At 41.0% G+C, this 24,617-nt stretch overlaps 1 protein-coding gene across 1 annotated transcript in view; it reads right to left on the reverse strand.

Annotated features, from left to right (window-relative positions):
• Nucleotides 1-24,617, reverse strand: part of COL19A1 (collagen type XIX alpha 1 chain) — a 324,736-nt gene that overhangs the window by 14,987 nt on the left and 285,132 nt on the right. The window contains exons 41-49 of the mRNA XM_066359093.1: nucleotides 24,089-24,115; nucleotides 19,543-19,596; nucleotides 14,521-14,565; nucleotides 11,385-11,429; nucleotides 11,230-11,292; nucleotides 6,955-6,990; nucleotides 6,777-6,821; nucleotides 4,263-4,433; nucleotides 2,159-2,225 (exon numbers count right to left, since the gene is read on the reverse strand). Of these exons, the coding sequence (XP_066215190.1) occupies nucleotides 2,159-2,225; nucleotides 4,263-4,433; nucleotides 6,777-6,821; nucleotides 6,955-6,990; nucleotides 11,230-11,292; nucleotides 11,385-11,429; nucleotides 14,521-14,565; nucleotides 19,543-19,596; nucleotides 24,089-24,115 (553 nt within the window). The remainder of the gene's footprint in view (nucleotides 1-2,158; nucleotides 2,226-4,262; nucleotides 4,434-6,776; nucleotides 6,822-6,954; nucleotides 6,991-11,229; nucleotides 11,293-11,384; nucleotides 11,430-14,520; nucleotides 14,566-19,542; nucleotides 19,597-24,088; nucleotides 24,116-24,617) is intronic.

Consider the following 24,617-nt stretch of genomic DNA (forward strand, 5'->3'; position numbering starts at 1 on the left):
GCTCTGTGCCTTTCCTTTGTCGGAAAGTCATGCTTGAGAAATGTTTATTGAGGTGGAATGTTTGAAGTGCAAAGTTTGGAGCCTAGTCCATGATGCTTGATTCAAAGGTAAAAAGAAGAAAAAAAAAGGGAAGAAAATAAAAGATTTTTAAAATAAGGGGTAACATTAAAATTAGAAAGAAAAAACTGTTTGCCACACAACAAAAAGAAGAAGAATGGTCAGTTGTATCAATATAGCATCATGTCAAAGCACTGGACAGATACTTAGCAGAGATCAAGGTGAATATTGAGATCACAGCAGGAATTCATGGCCTCTAAAGGAAACATTTTTTCTTTCTGTTATGTCACTGAAGTGGCAAAAAGTCCCCTGAGCTCCTCTGCTCCATCTCTACTGCTCCTGTGACATGAGATGCTGTGCATTCCAGCGCTGAGACCTCGGTCTCTGATGCTAATTACGGCTTAAAATAATTAGAGCTTCCTGAAGAGGCGCTAACTCCATGTTTGCAGGAGAAAGACTGAAGATGAACTTGGGGCATTTCATAATCCTATTCTTTGCAAACTCACCAATGTATTTTTAGCTTAGCAAAGGAAGGATACTTTGCTAAAGAGGGAGGAACCATGACAGCCAATGTGGATTTATTTTCTAAAGACAAATAACTCCCACTTTCTTAAGTTCACAAGTGAGGGGAATGACCTTGACTTTAGAAAATCATCTGACAAAATCATGTGGATAGAGAAAGAAACGCAGTGTTTTAGGACAACTAGGTGGAGTCAGAGCTCACAGAATCAACAGATTAACAGATGATTTCCAAATGGGCAGGAGAAATGCAATGGCATTTAGAAAGCCTTAATCCTTGAGTCCATTTTATTTAAGATTCTATCAATAATTAGAATTACAGGCTTATAAAATTTAGAGATGACACAAAGTTGTGATGGTCAGCCAACCTGCCCTATCAGACAACATCTCAAAGGATAACTTTAGATTGAAACACTGTATGAAAATACGAGTCACTTGAAGTTGAATAAGAAGTAACATAAAATCACATACTTAGATCCTAAATTTGAAAACAGTGCATAATGAGAAACATCAAATTTTAAAAAGTTTGTAGAAGAAAGATCCAAGGTTGTTAGTGAATTAAAAACTCAAAATGAATCAACAGTGTGATATGGATGCTTTAAAAAAAAGGTGATGGAGGGAGACTTGACTTGGGACAGTGAACACACAACAATGTGTACAGAGAGGTGTTGTAGAATTGGGCACCTAAAACCTGTATTATTTCGTTAACCAGTGTCATCCCAATAGATTCAATAAAAAGGGGAAAAAAGAAAGTAAAAAGGTATTGATTGAACTTTAAAAAATGCTACCTTGGGCTATATTAGTCATGTGTCTGTGTCAGAGGTCAGAAAACATTTTTGGCAAAAGTCAGATAGTAACTCTTTAAGGCTTTGCATGCTCTACCATCCCCATCACAACTATTCGATTCTGCTGCCCTGGCTTGAAAGCAGCCAGAGAAAACACATAAACGATTGAGGGGGATTGTGTGCCGTGAAAACTTCATTTATGGACACAAATTTGAATTTCAGATCATTTTCACATGCCTTGAAATATTCTTTTGATTTAAAACATCATTTAAAAATATACCTCTTGCCTCTCCCTCCATCAAAGTAAAACCCACTCTCCCTTGGGCCGCACTAAAACAGGTGGCAGGCACGTGGCTAGCGGGCCACAGTTTGCTTATTCTGATCTAGATCAAAAGATGCTACACTCCACTTTGTTCAAAATATACTCCAGTGAATGAGGGTCATTGGAAAATTAGGTACGTATTTCTTAAGGGTGATGATCGTGGAGGAGTTGGATACACTTACTCTATAGAAGAGAAAACTAAGGAGGAGGACCATGGGTATTGAACAATACTGGGAGGGCTGTCACACATTCATAGAGGACTTGTCTTTCTCTGTGTTGTTTAGCAGACCAAGAATGATGACAGAGAGTCACAGGGAGGCAACTTTAACTTAGCACAAGGAAACTTTTTCTACCAACTAGAGCTGCCCCACCATAACATGGGTTGCCTCTTAAAGTTGTTCAACGACCATCTTTTGAAAATGTTGCTGAAGGGATTTAGAATAACATTTGGACTTGTTTATTAACCAGCTCTTACCTTCAAAAATCCTTAGAACTTCTTGATTAATATACTTCTTTATTTCTTCAAATGAAACCACATCAGCCTAAAGAAGAAAAGAAAGGTCTGTTAAAACAGAGCATAGCACAAATGAATTGAGAATAGAAAGATTGGGTTGGCATGCATATTTGAAGCTTCTATGGAGATACATTTTTCAAGCAAAATGCTTCTGGCAACTAACTATATTAAGCAATAAATATCTTTTGTTTTGATCAAATGGTAGGACGAAGTTGAAGTGCTAATTGCTTTAAAAGCTGTGGGCTGAAATCATAACCAGTGATGTGAATATATTTTCTATTAAACGGAGAAACAGAGCTTCATATAATTAGGAAAGGCATTTCATATTACTTTATTTTCTACAGTTACAGAATCTGAAGAATGTTATCATGCTCTTAATATCCCAGGCACCATCAACTTCTAACCATTCCCTGGACATTGGTAAAGTCGATATCTAACTGATACTAGGGCTCTTCAAGGGAAGACATCCTGGAAGAGGACTCTACATGTGCTAGATCAGGGGTCCCCAAACTACGGCTCGCGGGCCACATGCGGCCCCCTGAGGCCATTTATCCGGCCCCCGCCGCACTTCTGGAAGGGCACCTCTTTCATTGGTGGTCAGTGAGAGAAAAAGTTCCCACTGAAATATTGGTCAGTTTGTTGATTTAAATTTACTTGTTCTTTATTTTAAATATTGTATTTGTTCCCGTTTTGTTTTTTTACTTTAAAATAAGATATGTGCAGTGTGCATAGCAATTTGTTCATAGTTTTTTTTATAGTCCGGCCCTCCAACGGTCTGAGGGACAGTGAACTGGCCCCCTGTGTAAAAAGTTTGGGGACCCCTGTGCTAGATTATTCTTTAACATGTTTTATGCATGGGATAAAGCTTACTAAGCTTTGCCTGTTTTATGGTAAAGTTTATTCTGTAATTTATACTTTGTAGGCCTATTTGCATTAAGCAATTTTCCTTTTAAAGAGAAAATGCACATAGGTAAATGATGTCAGCTGAGTCTTTTCACTTATTGACAAACAAATTTACATGACTTTGACAAAGAATCTAACATTTATAAGAGTAATGTTCTACTCTAGTCCTTGATATTTTAAAAGGGAGCTATCATTTTTCATGAGGGCTAGGATTTCAAAGTATTTCATTACTCTTCTTTGTATTTGGTGGTTATCTTCTAGACGTGAAGAATTAAAGATGATGGGATGGGATCAGAACATGATGGTTTCTGTTAGGACACAGTAGTTCCAAGAATACTCTGTTTCAATATTTTATTTTCACTGTTTATGGGACAAATGAACTTGAATTAATGCATCTCATACCAGTCATTGACACAGCACTGAGAGTTCATCCTACAGACTTTGTTCAAGTGGAGTTTAGGGAGAGTGGGTAAAAATAAAAATTATGAAAATTTTGGGAATGCTCACTTTGGCCCTATATCGGGTAATGACTGATTATCTGAGGGCAGCCTAACTCCCTGAGCTTACTCCAGAACTCTCCTTTCTTCCAGACATGGTTATTTTCAGGTTAAGTTCCTCTGCGGAAAGGTCATCCACCATGCCTCCTTAGGATATTAATAAAGACATGGGTTTCTTTAACCGCACACTCTTGGCCCAAATGGTCTCCGCTTCAGAGAACTACTCAGAGAAGATCTGTTGTCCTGATATTCAACAAAATGAGGTTTTAAGATGAAACAGACACAGAACGTATTTTCTGTGTAGTGTAAGGAGACAATATAGATAGTATTTAAGAGCATGGCTTTGGAGTCAGTTGAACCTGGGTCTGATCCACTAAATAGCTGTGCCCTTGGACAAGTCATCTTTCAGTTCCTGTATTTATTAGAGCGGTGTGGAAGGACACCCATCCTCCTGGGTTAGATGTAAGGATCCAATGAGGTAATGTATAAGTGCCTAGCAGTGGGTCTCGTACATACCTTGAAAAAAAAAAAAGAGAGCTATTGTACCCTTGTAGAACCAGTTTAAGTTCACTTTGTTAATTTTGAAAGAATGATTATTTCTTTCATTGGAGAGGGATATGTGGTCAGTGCCAGCAGGAGCACCTGGAGCTCCCAGTACCACTTACCGGAGTGCCGGGGACGCCTGGGGTGCCTGGAGGACCTTGGTGCCCAGGCGACCCCACAGAGCCCTTGGTTCCGGGTGGGCCCACAGGACCGACGGCTCCCTTCATGCCTGGAAGGCCTGGCTTTCCCTGTTCGCCTTGTGGGCCTCTGTCTCCCGGAATTCCCTGATCACCCTGTTGAGAAAAAATTAACAATAAGAAATGATCTCTTCTAGAACTGCAATAGCGGTGGTTAAGAGAGTCTAAATTAATACTGGCATTTACTAGCTGCAGGAACCTGGGTAAGTAAATTACATTTTCTGTGCCCACCTTCCTCTTCCATAAAGTGAGGATATTCATAGTATCCACTAAGCAGGGTGATGCTAAGAAATCAGAGTTAACTCAAGTAAAGTGCTCAGAACAATCCCTGGCATGTTGAAAGCACTCAATAAAAACTTAGTGACAATGTCTTTTGTACTGTTCCCACTCTAGAATAATGATACTTTTGAAAGTCAACAGCAGCTGTCACTTCAGGCCAGGGTCTCCTTTGCAATAATAAAGGAAGATTACCAAGAGGATTTCATCACTGAGATGTTTTACTCAGAAAAACTTCAAGACACTCAAAATACCTCCTAAATCATGTGCCATACTTTTTCTTGTTTGTTCTTGTGTATTTGGTCTTTATTTGATTCTGTGGGTTGGTTTCTGGACTCATGTTTTGTGTGTGTGTGTGTGTGTGTGTGTGTGTGTGTGTGTATGAGAGAATGAAAGAGGGAGAGATAATTAGGTCATGGCAGGTGTTTCAGATATAGATATTTCAAATATTCAGTTCCACAACTCCACAAGGTGATGGCCTTACCAAATATAATGGAATGGTACATTGAGACTGCCTTATATTTCACTGCATTATTCTTTTATTTGTGGCTTCTCTGCAAAAGTCCAAACTCTATTTCTCTTGGTTACAAAATAATGAAAACAAATGGACAATTACAGAGACCTATTTAATCATGGACTAAAGAGGTAGAGAGAAGTAAACAAATGGACCTAATTTCAATGCCCCTGTCTTAGTTATAAAAATGTATCTGCATATAAGAATATCTACCCTGCTCACATGTACAGAAATATGTGAGATTATTAACATAAAAAAGAAATAAAATACTAGCACACTTTGATCAATACTTTGATCATATGCAGAATAAACACAATCTTTAATGTATTGAATTTATTTTATAATTTAGGCACAAGGATGTTCATTGTAGTAATATTTATAATATAAAAACTGGAAAAAACCTAAATACCCCCAAAAGGGGGACTGGGTAAGTGAAATAAGGTATATCTGAATAGTGGAATAACATGTAGCCATGAAAGGTAGCTGTAGATCTATATTAACTTACATGGAAAGATAGTGATTATGTATTATGAGGCAAAAAAGTCATTTACAAACAAATTATGAGTCCACTTTTGAAAAAAGTATAAATTCATTTGTATTGATATATTCAATACTTGTGTGTGCTACATATAAGAGCGAGGAAGACGGAACTAGGACCAAAATATCAATAGTACTTGTCTTTGTGTCAGGGGTAAGGTAGACTTTTCTTGATTTCTTCTTCATATTATCTCTATTTTCATCTTTCCTTCAGTTAGCACGAATTATTTGTGGAATAATAAATAAAAACTAGTAAACTTGTCACCAACACACAAACGTACATGCACACAAACGCACATACACACACACACAAGCAGTAGCCCTCATAAGAATTCTGCAACATAGTGATGTTTGAGTAGAGTAGCCTGTGGCAATGGACTATCTCCAGTTCCACTAGGAAATGTTCAGGCTCACTAAAGAACATAGTGGGAAGTTGCACTAATGATATTAACAACCAAAACAATGAAAATAAAAGCATGTCACTGGCCTAACTAGTAACTTATACGTACGGTTGTCTCCTCTAGTTCTCTGTGCCCTCACACCAACCTCCTTACTCAGTTCAGTATTTTACTGGTTTAGGGGATCATGACTAGGGCAACTTTGCTCCCCAGGAGACATCTAGTGATATCTGGAGACCTTTTCGGTTGTCACTTTGAAGGTAGGGTGGTGCTACCCTAGCATCTAGTGAATGGAGAGCAGGGATGTTGCTAAACGTCCTACAATGTGCAGGGCGGGCACCTGCAACAAAGACTTACTGCCCCGAATATCAACACTGTTGAGGCTGACAAACCTCACTCTGGGTAAAAGAACATGAGTGATGGTTATAGTAAGGATAAGTGCCTGGCACAGGAGAATAAAAAGCTTTCCAAACTGAAGCAGCAAACTTGACTGAGCTGTGCATTCAAGCCAACCATGTGGGTGTAGCAGCCACACGGCCGGCTTCTGGGGCCTTTAATTGTCCCATTTTATGTCTAGCAGAGCTCTACAATCACATACACTCTAGCCTCTCTATCCTGGGGGATTTGAAAGGGGTCTACATACATAATTGTGAACTCAAATGATGGGACAGTTGTAGCGGACAGACTTAACAAGCAAAATAGTAATATACATACACGTTCTCCTTTGGGGCCTCTATCTCCAGGCTTACCCACGATGCCCTGAAAAACAATGTCGACACGAAAAATCACTGCTTGTCAAGATTTTCCCTCAGTCTGCTCCATCAGGTAGTCCACTGTCAGGCACTCTGCAATCTTGCAATAAAACATTTATTTTAAATGGTATTTTCCATACCTGAGCACCTTGTAATCCATCTTTTCCATTTATTCCCTGTAAAGACAAAAAATGATTAACATTTCTAATCCTGCACCAACAGACATGGTTAAACACAACAAAAGGGCAGAATTCCAAAGACTTAATCATATTTCGACTGAGATTTGGTGACGCAATGTGGAGAAATGGAAAACAACGTGGACAGAAACAGACAGCTCTGAGTTTCAGTTCCGACTGCCACTTACGAGTTCTATATACTTCAGGCAATTTATTTACTTAGCCTTAATAGCATCAGCTTCTTCACTTAGGAACTGAGGACAAAACAATGGCTTTAAAACTAAAGATTTAGTGCAATGACGGAAAATGCCTGGCTCACTGCAAACAGGCAGTAGGGTGATTTCTCTTACTTATTCTATTCGGTACATTCTGAGGGGCCACATCGTGCGGGGTGGCTGTTGTGTGGCATTTATCGCCACCTCCTAACGATTTTTTCCAGCAGGAAGAGTCATTCTCAGTAAATGGTCTCAGTTGCTACTGGGGAAATTTCACAAACATGGCCAGAACATGATCTTAATATGAAATAAACTGTCAAGCCAGAGGACGATTGTTATTTTTCAGGGGCAAACATGAGAGGAGAGTAAGAAATCTGTAATCAATGGTGTTTGAGAGTAGTAAGTAGTGGCTTTTTATTAGTAAACGGGCGGTTTCCGGAACTTTCTCAGGCAGACCCAGAGGTGGTAATAAAGCCCAGTCCTGCTTGGAGGTTTATAAGATGGGGGAGAGCTATCAGCTGGGAGATGTGAAAAGGAAAATCACTTGGGGGTCGAATCAAATACCCAGAGTCACACAGCAGATGTGTTTTTGAGATTTGATTTGAAGAGAGAGATCAAGGTGAGGAAAATGATGTCTTAGCCGGCAGGCAATTACATGGACACGCTCCTTTGAAAAGCCAAGGAGGCTTTTATTGTGCGCCGGGGAACGGGTTCTGTGAGGAACTGCAGACAACCACATGTGTCCACTGCTGTAAATTACACCGAAATCTGTCACAGTTGAGAGCCCAAGCGGAGTCGCCCAACCTCTCGGAAAGATCCCGGGAATTACCTAGAGTGGTTTTACTAAGAACAGGTTACCTGAAGTGTACAGCTCAAAGAATCTATGACATCCAGAAACATAAGCAACAAGGATGAAGCTGATTAAGGAGAGGATGTGAAAGAAACAATTGTGTCACTTGAAAAAAAAAAAAAGATAAGTCTAGGTAAAAATGTAACTCATGTCGTTGGTAACAATATAAGAATGATAATGACCCTCATAGTCTTTTTATTATTTTGTTTTGGGTTTTTGTTTTTTTTGTTTGTCTCATAATTCATTGAAGACTGGCATGTGCATTCTTTTTTGTATATGAAGGTGTTACTAGCTAGCTTTTTTTTTTATGGGGATCTTGTTTTCAGAGATTTTTACAATAATCTAGGTGTACTGTAACTTGCCTCTCCCTCTCTTCATCTCACTTATCTGGAAGAACCCACTTCTGGGTATAACCAATTTTCTGTCCATTGCACATCTGCACCCGAGCAGAGCACTGTGGTTGGAGAATACCATGGATTCTTGCTTGCGTTTTCCAATCTAAATGCAGGATGGCAGACTGCAAGCAGCCCTTCTGCGTTACCAGCTCTCCCTCTGTATTTCCTGATATGCCTCCCTTCATTTCTCCCCAAAGTACTCTATCCTCTCTCACATATTCCCCTATCTGTTCAAAAGTCCAGCATTGTCACCCTGTTCTTCATGTTCAGCTGATGACCTCGAGTCTTCTTTCATTGAAGAAATAAACAGGAGCGAACCAGACCGTCCACCAGATCCACCAGCCACAGGCATTGGTATTTTGACTTCTGCCTCCTGTTGGGGATGAACTGCCCCATTCCTTGTTCAGACCAATTTCCATTTGTGAGAAACTGCCAGTCTCCTCCTCCTCCTCAAAGTTGCCTGCACTCTTTTATATCATCACAACTTCCTCTCTCAACTGGATCATTCTTCTGAAGATGCTAGCATGCTGGCATGTCCCCCATCATGACCTCCATGTTGCAAAATCCAGTGGAGAATCATCGGCTCTCGTGTCAGTTGTCTGTATATTTATCACTCCCTTCTTTTGAAACACTTAGTTCCCTTGACATTCAGGAAACTCCATTCGCCTGCCAGTCTTCAGATCTATTGGCTGCACTCTCTCAGTCTTTGTGCCAGCCCCTCTTCCTAACTATTCAAGTATGTTCTTCCCTTCCTGACCACAGTGACACCATTTCATCCAGGCTCCGGTTTAAATACCCAGACTGTCCTCTCCTTTAATTCCAGATGCTTCTGTTCACTGCTTACTTGACATTGCTCCTTGGATATCTGCTAGTGACTCAAGATGACTGTGTCTAAAACATGATTCTTGGTTTTCCCTCCCTAAACCACCATCTCCAGTTTTTCCCATCTCAGCGAACACACCCTCTGACAAGGTTGCTCATCCCCCAGACCACAGCTTTGGTTTGTGTCTCTCTCACCCTCCACATCTTGTCCAGCAGCAAGTCCTGTTGGCTGTCCTTTCCATCCGGAATGCTCCTGACCGCCCGGTTCTCACCACCATTCTCTCTTGTGGGGACAAGGGCAGTCCCTCTAAGTGTTCTGTCTGCTTTCACCCTGCTACCTACCGTCTGCTCCCCACACACTAGTCAGCGTGAACCTTTAAACGTAGTGCATTCATTTTCCTTCCCCTCTACAAACACTCCCATCGGTTTCTGTCGTGCTGCAAGTGAAATCCAAACTCTGTTCATGACTTAGAGGTTCCTCATGACCTGGCCACCGCCTACCTTTCCTTCAGTATCTTTCCCACTATTTCTTTACCTTAGTTCATTCTGAACTTCATGCCTTCTGCAGTTCTTTAGGCACACTATGCTCCACTAGCCACTTCTTATTCTTGAAACAATGTCCTCCTACCCACTCAGCCCCCCACCTCCTTTTGGTTTGACCTCTCACTTTGGGCAGGTTTTGCTCAAGTGGCATGCCTCTTCTGGCCACCCTAATACATGCTGCTCTCATGCTTTACCCGGCTTAGATCTTTGTCTACCTAAAATTGTGTGTGCATATTTATTTGTTGTTGTCTGTGTCCCTATCCTAGAATGTAAATCCCATAAGTTGTTATCACCCAGAACAGTGCTTAGCATGTAGTAGGTACTCAAGAAATACTTGTCAAATGAACAAATTGCTTTTTTGCCTAATCCCCTGGTAACCTAATGGTAAGCATTTATGAGGTGGCTTACCAGGGTTGGAAATGGGGAGTTAGTAAGAGAAGGTGAGGGGGGAAGAATGAAACTAATATTTATTGAGCACCTCCAAGGGGGGGCAGGTACTGGAAATGTTCATCCTATGTCATTTTTTTTAAGTGGCTCAAATACCTTTGAGTCATAATTCAAACCAAGACCTTCCTAATGCTAGATTGCAGATGCTTCCCATTTTTCCACATTGATTCTCTGGGGAGACGGTTGCCAGAGAACGCGCTGACCCTAAGGGTTTCGCAAAGACACTGAACTGGCCTCGTGAACTCTGTGCTGCCTGTTTACATTCAGCACCCTCTTCTCCTAATAGCACCCCCTTCTCCCACAGACCACAGCAAGTACACAAGGAAAGGGAGCAGTGACCCTCTGTACAGAGAAAACTCTGAGACTGGGGTATGTCCTATTCATCTTTCTATCCCCTCCCTCGGGGCCCAGCACATCCGTTGCAAACAGCAGGGACTAGGTGAATATATGTTCAACTGAATTAATAGCAATGACTGCTACAATGTCACAGCAATACTATCTATCAGTAGCCAGAGCTCTTTAGGACACAGGGGATGATGCCGTTGGCAGCAGTGATTTATGACAGTGTAAGAACAAGGCCCAGGGAGAAAGGAGGGAACCTGAGCGAATAGATTCTACTTCAGTCCTTAGCTTAACACGCAGCTGTTTCATCTGTGAGTCTTCAGTTTCTTTATATTTTAGGATGTGATGGGCCATTTTACTTTTAAACCCCACTGAGAACATTAGACTTCAGAAACAATGAGTTTAGTTTCCTGACACTTAAAACAACAGCGCTCACCTTTCTCTCCCTTGTGTCAGACAGACTGAGCCAGGACTCTCAGCGAGAATCCCAGCCCCAAATTCATTGGCAGAGCCTTCAACTTGCTTCCTTTGAAACTACTTCTGTAAGTCTCAGATTTTCTGAGGAGGTGGGGAATGCTTAGAATATGTCTCAAAATGGCAGATTGTAAGCTGCCGAAGTACTCACAGGCTTTCCTGAGGGTCCCTCTGGCCCCGGGAAGCCGATGTCGCCAACGGGTCCTCTCTCGCCCTGCAGACACGTCCACAGACATTAATTGTCCAGAAAAGCTCTGACGCAGCATGTGGCACAACACAAGCACAACGGGTACATCACCAACTCACCGGCTCCCCTGGAACTCCTGGAGGCCCCGGGGCTCCGGGTTTCCCCTGGGGAATGACACCAAAGAGGAATGTTAGGAGCCACATTACTGATTACCACGTGCTCAGCCCCACCTCCCCAACATGAGTGTAATGTGCCGCCAGGGCTGTGGCTCTCGACACTAACATAGCATTCTGGATGGACTAGAGTCCCAGGGAGCCCACACTCAGCCCCGAGGCTCTTGGGGAAGGCTGGAGTGCAGTTCTCTGAAAGTGCGTATATGTGTGTGTCAGATGGGTAGGCGGGAGGGATAATACTTTTGTAAATGTCAAACAAATGCATCTTCATTTCTGGAAATCCCTCTGGTGCCTATTTGACTGGCAGTTCTTCACTTTAGGGATTGAGTGGGTACAGAGGGTCAAAGAAATCTTTCCTAGACTTTGAGTTTCACAAGAGGCTTCCAAACTTTATAGTAAGATAGCCAGACAAAGAGTATGCTTGACTTGAATAGCTGTGTTTTGTTGAAAGGGAGAAGACAAAATCTATTTGCTCTAACACACATTGGTGGATGTGTCCTGGAGCACTGACAATAGAAAACCCCCAGGGCAGAGAGACTGCAGAGGCGGACGGGTGAGGGAGATGGTCGAGCCGTCTGGAAGGGCAAGGGCAAGAGTGTCCAGACCAGGCGTGAAGATGTAGCCTTTGAGAAGGAACGGCCTCCTGTCCCGTGGACCGAATGTGGTTGAAAAGACAAACCAAGACAGGAAGTGGGTGTAGAGCTGAGGCCATAGAAACAGCAGTAAGTGCTGTGGGAATGTGAAAAGGGAGGGCTTTCCCCCGATTTGCTGTTTAGAAATTTGGGAGGGGACCCCCTCATAGGTGAAGACGTGGCTGAGCAGTGAAGCGAGGCAGCCCCAGGCCTGAGAGAGCAACCCTGGCTTCCCCCAGTCTGTGTGGGTAAGCCGGACCTCCTGAGGGTCCTGTGGGCCCGAGCGGAGGATGGAATAGAGCTGAGAGGGCCAATATCCAAAAGGGTCTGGGCGTGGGACACAGGGATACAGAGCGCTTGGGCCTTAAGATCTGAGACAGAAGAATTATGGACAGTGACAGCAGGCACAGCAATCCCAAAGGTCAGCTAGTTCCAGTGGAGGTCTCAGAGAACTGGGGTCCGGGGTGGGGGGGAGCATGCTGACACTTCCTCTGTCCACCCACATGCCTCCTGGGAGGACGGGAGAAAGATGGCCTGGAGCAATCCCTGGACAGGTCTGAATAGACTAGAAAGGGATGGACTGTCTGATCTAGGAAGAGCAGGACTGGGTTTCCCTGGCACTCAGCAAGGTGATCGAATGTGTCTGACTGGGTGGGCCTCACCCGAACAATCACCTGAAGAGGTGTTTCTCCTTATTGTGCTTAAGATCTACCTTATCTATCTATCTATCTATCTATCTATCTATCTATCTATCTATCCATCCATCTATTATATAAAAATCTACCTTTTAAACATTTTTAAGTACAATTCTATTAAGTACAGTCACACTGTTGTGTAACTGTCACCACTATTCCCATAATCTTTTAACTATTTTGTTTTCCACGCGGCCGTCAGGTTCAGTTATAAAACACTGTTGTGCATTTAATTACGCTGCAGTGTAGTTGCAGTGTGTAAAATTTTTACCCCTTCTCAATTTTTGTCATTGTCAGTTTATCCTCTTAATTATGAGATAAGAAGACTGCATTTGACCCCTTATTTTAATCATGCTGCAGCCTTCCAAAAATCTCTTTGGAATTCTTCGTTTGGATTGCCTTCTGCGTCTGTCACTCATCTTTTAAATACCTTCAATGGTGCCCAGGTTTTTTCTTTGAAGAGAGACTGAATTTAGGGTAATACCCAAAAGTGATTTGTAATCACCCCTGGGTAAACACAGTGGGGCATTAGGGTTCATTATACCAGGTGGAAACAAAAACAGGATATGAATGAATACCAGGGGTGCAGGTTGTAAGAGGACTCACGGAAATTCTGGACACAGGTTCCAAATGCGTGGCTAGGAATGGTCGCGAGGGAAGGGGCAAGGAATAGGATAAAGTATGACCCAGCTTTCCAAAGAATGCATTCTTGCGTTAAAAATTCTGTAGTGCTTGCTAAAGGAAATATTTCCACATTACTTTTCAATCATACTAATATTTTAACTTGATCTAGAACAGCTAAATAAGATGTCATCCTCTGTAAAGGATGGTTTCTGTGGACTGTAGGCGGGTTTTAATTTTTGTTATTCAATTTAGCAACTAAATAGAGTGAAGTAGAGTGGGTCCTGGCCTTCTAAGGGATAGAGGTGGTGGTTGTTGGTGGTGGAGAGCAGAGTGGCTGGCCACGGGGGCTCTGGATGCTGTTGGGTGGCAGCGGGTGGTGAAGGTAGGGCCCTTTTTATCTTCCTCATGTTCAAGCATATGCTCTCCATTGACTTTCCTACCCTGTGCCTACCCTGCAGGGGCACCTAGCAAGAGGCTGGACGGGCTGTCATTCATGAAGCATGACCACAAAATTTTAATTAGTGCATCATGAATGAAGATCAGAGTGATCCCTAGGGCTCAGAGAAATGATTTCAACCTTTCCTGGAGCACTTTCTATTCATTTAAAAAGACCTTGATGAGATTAAAACATTTGACATCCGAGAGCAACAAAAATGATTGATATTATGTAAAGGCTAGTTTATGAGGAAACATTAGTAGCAATAAAGCTGCGCTAATAACATTAGGCCGAGAAAACTCGGGCAGACTGCAGTTTGCTACAAAGAACTTGAAGTACACGCCTGAGGATGAGAACTTTACCTTCTGAGGACCAAGAAACCTTGACATATGACAAAAGCAGAGAAACAAAGCAAACTTCTCAAAGTTGTGCTTGAATATTAATGTATCATCATCACAGGTAACTGGGCTTCCCCCACTTCCCTTAGCGAGTTGAGAAGAAGAAAAAACAAGACAAAAAGGGGAAAATGAAGAAAGGGAGAGAGACAGACGGTTTTATTTTTTAAACTGGAGGTTTCAAGAACCTTGTGTCATAGGAGTTACCATGTGTTCGCAGCCCTTCTCTATCCCTACCTGTAAGTATCCTGTGGGGACAGAACTGCTCACCTAAGAAAATAACATGAGGTAATTTTGACTCACCGACATGCCGGCTATTCCGGGGGGACCTGCGGCGCCTCGATCACCCTGTGGGGATTTTTTTAAAAAATTGATAGTTACAATGATATCTATAAAATCTTTACCTATAAAATTAGTGCTCAGAGAATCATTTAAATTTGATAAAGTTTTTCTTTGGAATTGAAAAGCATTGTGAAAATCAGCAGGTGTGAAGCTAGAGGGTAGATGGAAAAATAAAATGAGTAGCCAACTGAAACTGTTGGCTTTCTTTTCATAAAACTAAAGCAAATAATGTTAATGAAAAGAGACAGTTATGTTATCATTTCTGTGACCTATTTTTAATAGGACTCTATACATACTTACAGCTAAAATTAGTCAATATTTTTATTCCATATATTCAAAAGTAACTCATTACCAATAGTTAAAAAAAGCACATTGAATTCTACTCAAAAGCTTTTCTTACACTTGTCTCATTGCATGTCGGTTTAGTATAAAGATATTTAGAACAAGGGATTTTGTAGCTTAGGGCAATCAGAAGATCCCTTCAAGGCCCTAGCTGGTGGCCCAGTGGATAGAGTGTTGGCCCAGCATATGGATGTCCCAGGTTCAATTCCCAGTCCGGCAACACAGGAGAAGTGACCATTTGCTTCTCCTTCCTTCTCTCTCCTCCTTCCTTCCTTCCCCCTCCTACCCCACCCCACCCCATCCAGTGTTTTGATTAGTCCAAGTGTGGCCCTGGGTGCTGAGGAAGGCAATAAAAATAGCTTGGTACTTGAGCACTGGCCCCAGATGATGTTGCCAGGTGGATCCCTGTTGGGGCACATGCAAGAGTCTGTCTCACTATCTGCCCTCCTTTCACTTAAAAAAAAAAATGATCCCTTCAATTGCTCTCAACAGTAGAAAGGTTCAACATTTTTTCCCCAAAGGCAATGTGCTATTTATATAAAGCTGACAATGCTAAAAATATTAATGATTATATATGAGATAATAAAATGGCAATTTTTATTGAGCAGAACCTACATTGCAAACTTCATAACTTCCTCCAGGGATATAAAAGAGACTTGATTAAATGGAGAGATATGTTTTGTTCTTGGAGTGGAAGACAATGTTGTAAAGGTGTCATTGATACCCAAAATAATTTACAAATTTAATGCAATTCTTATTAAATATTACCTTGATCAGATAATGCTATAGTTCAATCAGGATAAAAATAAATGAGAGGATAAAAAATGAAAAGAATAAGAATAACAAGACTAATATTTAAGCATCTAATAAAGCTATGACAATTAAAATAATGAAATGTTGGCATAAGATTAAGCAGTATATAATGTAAAATAACACAAATCTCAGAAAAAACCAGCATTTATAATAGGATTCTAGTAAAGAAAGCAATGTATTATTCAACAGTGCTAATAATTGAATAATTTCTTTGAAAAAAGTTTTATTCCACTTTTCATATTACAGTTCATTTAAATTTCATGTTGATTATATATAAAATAAAATAATATGAAGTATAAAATAACTAGATGAAAATGTAAGTAACTATCCGTGGCTGAACATAAGAATGAGTCATTTAGGACATAAAAGCAAAACAAGACATCATAAAGGAAAATAGTTTCGTATTTGACTATATAAAAGTTTTATTTGCATATACAATAATATTAAACATAAAAATGAAAGGCAAAGATGAATTAAGATAAAAACTCCAACATATGAGATAGAAGGAATGTCTTTAATATATAAAGAATAGCTAGAGTCAAATAGAAAAAGAACAAATGAAAAAGTGGGCAAACAATGGAAATAGGTTATTCTTGTTAAGTTAGTTTCACTTGACTCTTTTTAAGTTATGGGATTTTTGCCCTTGTAATGAATATACTAGAACTTTTCATTCAATGGAAACATTTGCATATTTGACAAAGATGAACATTATGAGAACTCTCAGACAAGATGGTCCTTCCAACAACTGGGTCTCTGATTTCTTTGAATTACTATTCTCTAATGATTGGGTGTCTTTCCTATATCCAAAGATATGCCTGAGACCTTGTCAATAACAATAACTGGCCTGACCTGTGGTGGCGCAGTGGATAAAGTATCGACCTGGAATGCTGAGGTTGCCAATTTGAAACCCCAGGCTTGTCCAGTCAAGGCACATGGGAGAAGCAACTACAAGAGCTGATGCTTTCCTGCTACCCTCCCCCCTTCTTTCTCTCCTCTCTCTAAAATCAATAAATAAAATCCTTAAAAATTAACAGTAATTGCATCCCCTCCATAATCCTAATTTCATGAATTCCAATCTATCTTTATAATCTATTCCCTTGAATACTTAAAGCCCCAAAACTTTTGATGCAACCAAAACCTCAAATCCATTGATGGAACAAATTTTTCATTATCCTTCCATCCCTGAATGGCCTCTCTTCCTTACTTATCTAGTTTAAACTCCATGGTCACTCGTTATGATTCCCTTGTGTATAGTGGTGATTCTTTTGACCCATTATTGGTTTTAGTACTCATCTGTCCAAACTGGAACCTTGTTTAAATACAGCTTCCCTTCTATTCTGTACTTTTACCTGGGTGTCTGTACATGGCTAGAAAAGAACACATAATTTTGCTGACTCATATCACTTCAGTGATACTATGAATCTTTTTTTTTTTTTTTTTTTTTTTTTTTTTTGTATTTTTCTGAAGCTGGAAACGGGAAGAGACAGTCAGACAGACTCCCGCATGTACCCAACCGGGATCCACCTGACATGCCCACCAGGGGCGACGCTCTGCCCACCAGGGGGCGATGCTCTGCCCCTCCGGGGCGTCGCTCTGCTGTGACCAGAGCCATTCTAGCGCCTGGGGCAGAGGCCAAGGAGCAATCCCCAGTGCCCGGGCCATCTTTGCTCCAATGGAGCCTTGACTGCGGGAGGGGAAGAGAGAGACAGAGAGGAAGGAGGGGGGGTGGAGAAGCAAATGGGCGTTTCTCCTATGTGCCCTGGCCGGGAATCGAACCCGGGTCCCCCGCACGCCAGGCCGATGCTCTACTGCTGAGCCAACCAGCCAGGGCGATACTGTGAATCTTAAGGGGGACCCTAGCATTGCCCAGACGTCACACTCTGTTGTCCCTGAACTTTCTCTTACTCCTAGCAGATCTTCTTAAATTTCCAACCTCTTCTCCCTAACTCATTCTCAGATGATCACCTTGCTTCCTCCATCTCAGAAAATCTAAGCAATCAGAAAAGCACTTTTACAGAATCCTACCAACTAATCGTTCCACATATCAGCATCTGTACCCCTATGCTTCTCTTTTCCCACCTGTTACCATAGATGAACTATCCAGGCTCCTCTCTGAAGCCAAATCTTCCAGTTATGCACTAGGTCTCCAGCCCTGTTAGCTACTTAGGGACGATGTTCCAGCAGTCCGTCCCTTTCCTCCTATCATTCCCCAGCCCCTCCACCTTCTACTGGGTCATCCGTTTAGCATACGAAACATTCTGGTATTTCTATGGTCTCAAAATCCATTTCACAAAATTTTACCCTACTTCCTTCAGCAGCCACTGGCCCATTTCTTTGCCTTTCTTTGCAGCAAAACTCTTTGAGCATTTTTATACTATATTTACTGTCCATAATTCTTTTTTTTTTCTCATTCTTTTGTAAACCCATTCAGGTCCAGTTCCTACCAACATAGTGAATTGATAATAATTACTCTGGTGATACATGACCGCTACATTGCTAAATACAATGGTCAATACTTGACCATCCTCCTTGACACCATCCCACTCCCACTTGACCTATTTGCAGTATTTGAGAAAGATGATCACTCCCTTCTTGAAAGTTTACCTGCACTTGGACACCACGTCTGAAATGCACTTGCTCATTTCATCTTAGTCTCCCTTGCTGGTTCCTCCTTTCCTCCCTGATGTCTTAATGTTGGAGGGCTCAGGGCTCAGTGGTCCCCTTCCCTTTTTTATTTATTTTATTTTTAGAGAAAGGCAGGGAGAGAGGGGAGAGGGAGAGAGAGTGTGACAGGAACATTGAGCCATTCCTGTATATGCCCTGACAGGGGATCAAACCTCTGCACTTCAGGACGACGCTCCAACCAACTGTGCTATCCAGCAGGGCTTATTATTATTATTTTTTTACTTATTGATTGATTTTTAGAAAGACAGAGAGAGGATGGGAGAAAGAGGGGAGAGGGAAGGGGAGCATTCATTTGCTGTTCCACCCAGTCGTGCATTCATTGCATGCTTCCCATGTGTGCCCTGAGTGGGGATTGAACCCACAAACTTGTCCTTTCAGGACAACACTCTCATCAAATAAGCTAACCGGCCAGGGCCCCTCTTCCCTTTTAAAAAATCCTACTGTCACTCCTTTGGTGATCTTACCCACCACACCCCCCGTACTCACTCCTTAGTTCTCCTGGGATGGAGCAAGAATGCTCACGCCATTTAGACCTGCTGTTTCCTTTAAAAAAGTGTATATATATTCAACTTGTACAACTTAATATCTGTATATATTGTGAAATATCACCACAATCAAGCTAATTATTACCTCTATCACCTCACATAGCTACCACTTTGTGGTGTGTGTGTGTGTGTGGTGAGACACTTAGCAAGTATACACTACAGTACTGTTACCTATTGTCACCATGGTATGCATCAGATCTCCAGAACTTGTTCCTTGCTCGTCTTGCTGGAACACTCTTCCTGCAGACTTGAGAAGAGTTGGATAGCTCCCCCTACTCCTTTTAAGTCTTTGATCAGAACTTGCCTTCTCAAACCACCCTATTTAAAAATCACCACACTCCCCTTCAGCATTCTTCGTTCCCTTCAACCCGCTCCCTTTCTTCCTATTAGCACTTACTAATAATATTATGTAGTTATCTGTGTTTATTCATTTAGTTTCTGTATTTTGGAATATAAGTTCCATGAGTACAGAGATTTCTGTCTGTTCTATACCTTCATGTATTCCCAAAACTGAAATAGTTCCTGCTATAGCAGTAGGTGTTCAGTAAACATATTTGAATTTTGAAGCAGTGAATGCATTGCTAACTCCTGTACTTACCTTTATACCCGGAAATCCTTCTAGTCCCGGCAAACCCATTGCACCAGGTTCTCCCTGTTAAAAATGAACATAAGAAACTCAGGAGCAATGATCCAAAGGGTTTAAGCAGTGGTTTCAAAAGCAAATATATATGTTTTTGCCTAAAAAAAACTTCCTCAAACACTGATTGGTAATCGAGCAAGTAAATGATATGCTCTATTTCCAAGGATTTGTATTCTTCCATTGGTGTTTGAAAATAGTTTGAGAATAAAGCTATTCTCTGGAGAAGTATGAGTCTATTTTCTGATTAATTGTTTTTTATTATGATTAAGAATCTAATCAGAATGAATCCCTCTAGTCAGTGATAACTCCAATTGCAGTAAGAATTAGCGGGAAAGGCTGTGCCTTAATAAAGTTTGCCAATTTGCGAGGTACGGGAGGCTCCAGACGAGACTAAACTCTTTAAGAGCAGATAGATGAAGACAGAGCTCTCAAAGCAGAGTGCATCATCCTTCAGTCTCCTCTGCAGCTGCAGCTGCAGCTCAACAAGAATTGTGAATGCTTCAGAGGATGACCCCGGGAGCGCATCTCAAATTATTTTATTCGTTCACTCATTCATTGATTCATTCATTTATTGGAGTAGCCCTTTTTCTGTTTTTTTTTTTTGTTGTTGTTGTTGTTGTTGTTTTTAGAGATTTACATTGTCCTTTAACATTTTTTTCAGTTGAATTTATTGGGGTGATATTGGTGAATAAAATTCTATATGTTTCAGGTGTATAATTCTATAATACATCATCTGTACACTGTACTGTGTGTTCACCACCAGAAGTGAAGTCTCCTTCCATCACCATTTATCCTCTTTTACCTTCTTCTACCTCCTCCCACCCCCTTTCTTCTGGTAATCACCATCATACTGTTGTCTGTGTCTATGAGTATTTTTTCTTTGCTTAATCCGTTTACCTTTTTTACTAAGTCCCTTTTCCCTCTGTCTGCTGTTAGTCTGTCCTTCACATCTGTGAGTCTGTCTCTATTGAGTTTTGAGTTTATTTTATTCATTAGATCCCACAGATGAGTGACAGCATGTGGCCTTTGTCTTACTTTGGACCCCAGGAGCAGTGTCTCCAATGATTTTAAAAGTGACTGCTCCAGCTGATGGGTCACTGGGAGGAGACGGGCAAGCATGTCCCCTAAAACAAATCTTTCACACATCTCAGTGGATGGTCTCAAGCTAAATAGAGACTTTAGGTCCTCAGGGAACACATTTAGAAAAATTAGAGTGAAGGAGTTGCTAACTTTGAACAAATAAACATTAGTATTTTTAAATCAAGAGAGATAAAAGGGGTAGCATATGACTTGATAATATTTTTTTCTTTTTTTCAATTCTTTAAAAAGACATATTTCAATTACAGTTGAGATTCAATATTATTCTATATTAATTTCATGTGGACAATGGTTAGACAATGATATGATTTACAAAGTAAATAATGCAAGTCCCCACCTGGCTGCATACACAGTTATTACAATATCACAGACTATATTCCCTATGCTGAGCTTTACATCTTCTGTGACTATTTTTAACTACTAATTTGTACTTCTTAATTCCTTCCCCCTTTTCACCCAGTCCCCCAATCTCCCTCCCCTCTAGCAACCATCAAAACAAAAACAGACTCATTGATAACTTTTACGCTTCAGAAATCTTTTTAAATGTCCATTAATATGTAGTCTGTCAGTCAGAAAAGATATTAAAATTCTACTCTGCAGAAAGCTCTGTGAGAATCCTTAGGTTACTGATAATGGACACCAGCTCTTTGATTCCCTTTATGTTCCCAACAATCCTGAGGACAGAGGAAGGTGCTCAATCAGTATCTGCTTGAGAGTAGTCAATAATTAAACATTTAATTGAAAGCCACTTATAAACTGTACACCCAAGAAATGAAATGGAGCTCCTCAGAAGAGAATTCATTCAGTTAAGGGTAATTTTCACCTATGAAGGGTTACTGAACAGATTAGAATCAGAGGTGATCAAGTGTCATGGGATCTGAAGGGTGCCCCAAGCGTGAGTCTGTTCCTATCTACCTCAGCCTGACTTTTCCCTTCTACTCAGCGGCCTAGAACCCTACCGTTCCTAACACACGTCGGTGGCATGAGTGATGATCTGTCCACACTGGGCAGTGGTGGGAACTTGAGGAAGTGCTCGTGGTACTGGAACAGAGCCCAGACGAGAACTTTCCAAGTTTCACCTGAGGCACACCTGAGGGCTTACACAGGAATAATTTCATGACTCCACATTCTGTGCTTCACTCACTTGTGTGTGTGTGTGTGGCAGAGAGAGGGACAGAGAGAGGGACAGATAGAGACAGATACACAGGAAGGAAGAGAGAGATGAGAAGCATCAATTCTTTGTTGCAACACCTTAGCTGTTCATTGATTGCTTTCTTATATGTGCCTTGACCGGGGGACTACAGCAGACCGAGTGACCCTTTGCTCGAGCCAGTGACCTTGGGTCCAAGCTGGTGAGCCTTGCTCAAACCAGATGAGCCCACGCTCAAGCTGGCGACCTTGGGGTCTCAAACTTGGGTTCTCTGCATTGCAGTCTGACGCTCTATCCACTGCGCCACCGCCTGGTCAGGCTGTGCTTCAGCCACTTAACCCACATGTCTAAAAGCAAGGGACAACCTTTCTAGTTTTTAGTCCTTTGTTGCAGCTAAGAAATTTGAAGTTTAATCTCTTCAAGTTCTACTCAGATATGTCGGCATTTTTTGGTGTCACCCACTTTCCAATCCAAGTGAATTATAATTTAGCCTTTATCACAATGCTTTTCAAAAAGCTCCTTTCACCTTAATCTGTAGTGATTAACGATCAAACCTGTATGGTTCAGAAAAGCCAGTGAGGAGTCTAAGTGCCCCTAGAAGATGATTCAGAGGGAATGTCCTTATGTATGAGGATGAGAAGGAAAGACCAGGAGGAAATTTTTATCAACAAGATAAAAGAAAATCAAAATTACAATGAAGAATATAGTTGGAGAAAGCATAAAAAAAGTTACATTCCCTGGCCAGGTGGCTCAGTGCATAAAACATTGTCCCAGCATGCCAGAGGTTGTGGGTTTGACTCTGAGTCAGGGCACTTATGAAAAGCAACTAATGAATGCACAACTAAATGTAACAACAAAGTCAAACAATGAGTTGATGCTTCTCTCTTTCTCTTTCCCTTCCACCTTCCCTCCCTGTTCTCTCTTCCTACCCACTTCTTTTCTCTCAACTCAATAGAAAAAAATATTTTTTAAAGTTACAGATAAAGCAAGGGCAGAATAAGTAGCAACATAACAAAAAACTTCTCCATGACATATTTTGAGTTTGAAAAATGCTACTAACTGGTTGAAATCATGCTTTCAGGGGAAAACAAATTGTCTTTTAATATGCAGTCCCCCATAAGAAAGATAAACTCTTTAATTCACCTCCTTTGAAAATATGTGTAGTTGTGAAAAGATTACCTTTTCTGGTTTGTTCTTTTGCTTGTTTAAAATTTATCCATCTAGTTTTACCAAACTCTACTATAAGGAAAGGGCCTTAAGATTTTTTGCATGACAAAGGAAAGCGGTTTGAAAATTTACTTCTTCATTTTCAGGTACATCTGAGTTTCAAGTACATACCTCAAAGTTCAGAGGACATACAATAATGAAGTACAAAGGGTGGGACCCATGCTCAGAAAGGACACGACAGGAAAAAGTACCACGGAGTCAAGGGATCTAACTGAGTCAGTCGGGCAGAACTCTCCCGTGACACTTCTTGGCTGAGAAGGAGGCTTGAGAACAATTGTCATTCTTTAGGCAGCTGAGGGCATAATCTCTTTCTGTGATGACTGTTAACCCCCTGATACATTACTCCTACTAAGCGGGTTTATGACAGCACACCACATCTTCTACAGAATAACTGCCTAACATTCAAAGCAAACAAACAGTCCTCCCCCTTATACCCCCCCCTTTTTTTTGTTGGTGAGATGGCAGATATATTAAGGAATTTCTTTCCAGTAAGTATTTCTCTTCCACATTTACTTAACATGGAATCAATCATCAAAATTGTTCTATTAGAAGGAAGTTTCCCATTTATCAGGAGCTTTATAGGTGCCCTCCTCCATCACAGAGTGATTTTTTTTAGATTTTATTTATTCATTTTAGAGAGAGAAAGAAAGGGAGAGAGAAGAGGGGGAAGGAGCAGGAAGCATCAACTCCCATATGTGCCTTGACTGGGCAAGCCTAGGGTTTCGAACTGGCGATCTCAGCGTGCCAAGTTGACACTTTATCCACTGCGCCACCACAGGTCAGGCACAGAGTGATCTTAAAACACACTCATGAAAGAGACAAATGTCAAGGGCAGTGACAATATCACGACTGACATCTCTCACAAGGGAAGAGCACACTGCTGACATTTCTCCGGTGGCCTGCCTGCTCCCTGCAACATGGGAATTGATGAACGTCTAGGAAGGAAGGGAATCTTTGCCGGATGCTCATCTTTCAAGCTTTGATAAAGACCTGTTTTCTAAGTGACACAAAACAAGGGAATGTACATACCACTGGGCCAGGATCACCTTTTGGGCCCTGTGAGAAATAAAGGGAAGTCATTTTCAAAATAATGACTGAAGCAAAATTACAGAATATAAAGCATTCCCCCCCCCCCCAATTTGCTTCAATACACATACACATATTTCCAAGTTCTGTTTTGCTACCATTTGGGTTTGAAGAATAAGATAAAGAAACCTAACTGGACAGGTCTGCCATGACAGTGACCGCTTGGCAATTGATTTAGTTCTTAGATTTTCAACACAAAAAGTGACAGAGCTATGCTAACGCTATCTTCCATTATTTTGGCTGTGGACATTTCTTCAATTTTACTATAATTGGTTTCATTATTTCTTCTAGCATAAAATTTTGGTTATATTTGTAACGTACGTTTTTGTGTGTTTCATTATTTCCTATAGTATAAAATTTTGGTTATCTTTGTAATATACTTTTTTTGTGATTTAGGAGTTTTGTTTCTTTGTTTTATTTTCATTGTGGTCATTCAGCTAAAGTATGCTTGATGATAAACAACTGTACTCAC

This window comes from Saccopteryx leptura, chromosome 1 (assembly GCF_036850995.1).
Source record: "Saccopteryx leptura isolate mSacLep1 chromosome 1, mSacLep1_pri_phased_curated, whole genome shotgun sequence".
Lineage (NCBI taxonomy): Eukaryota > Metazoa > Chordata > Mammalia > Chiroptera > Emballonuridae > Saccopteryx > Saccopteryx leptura.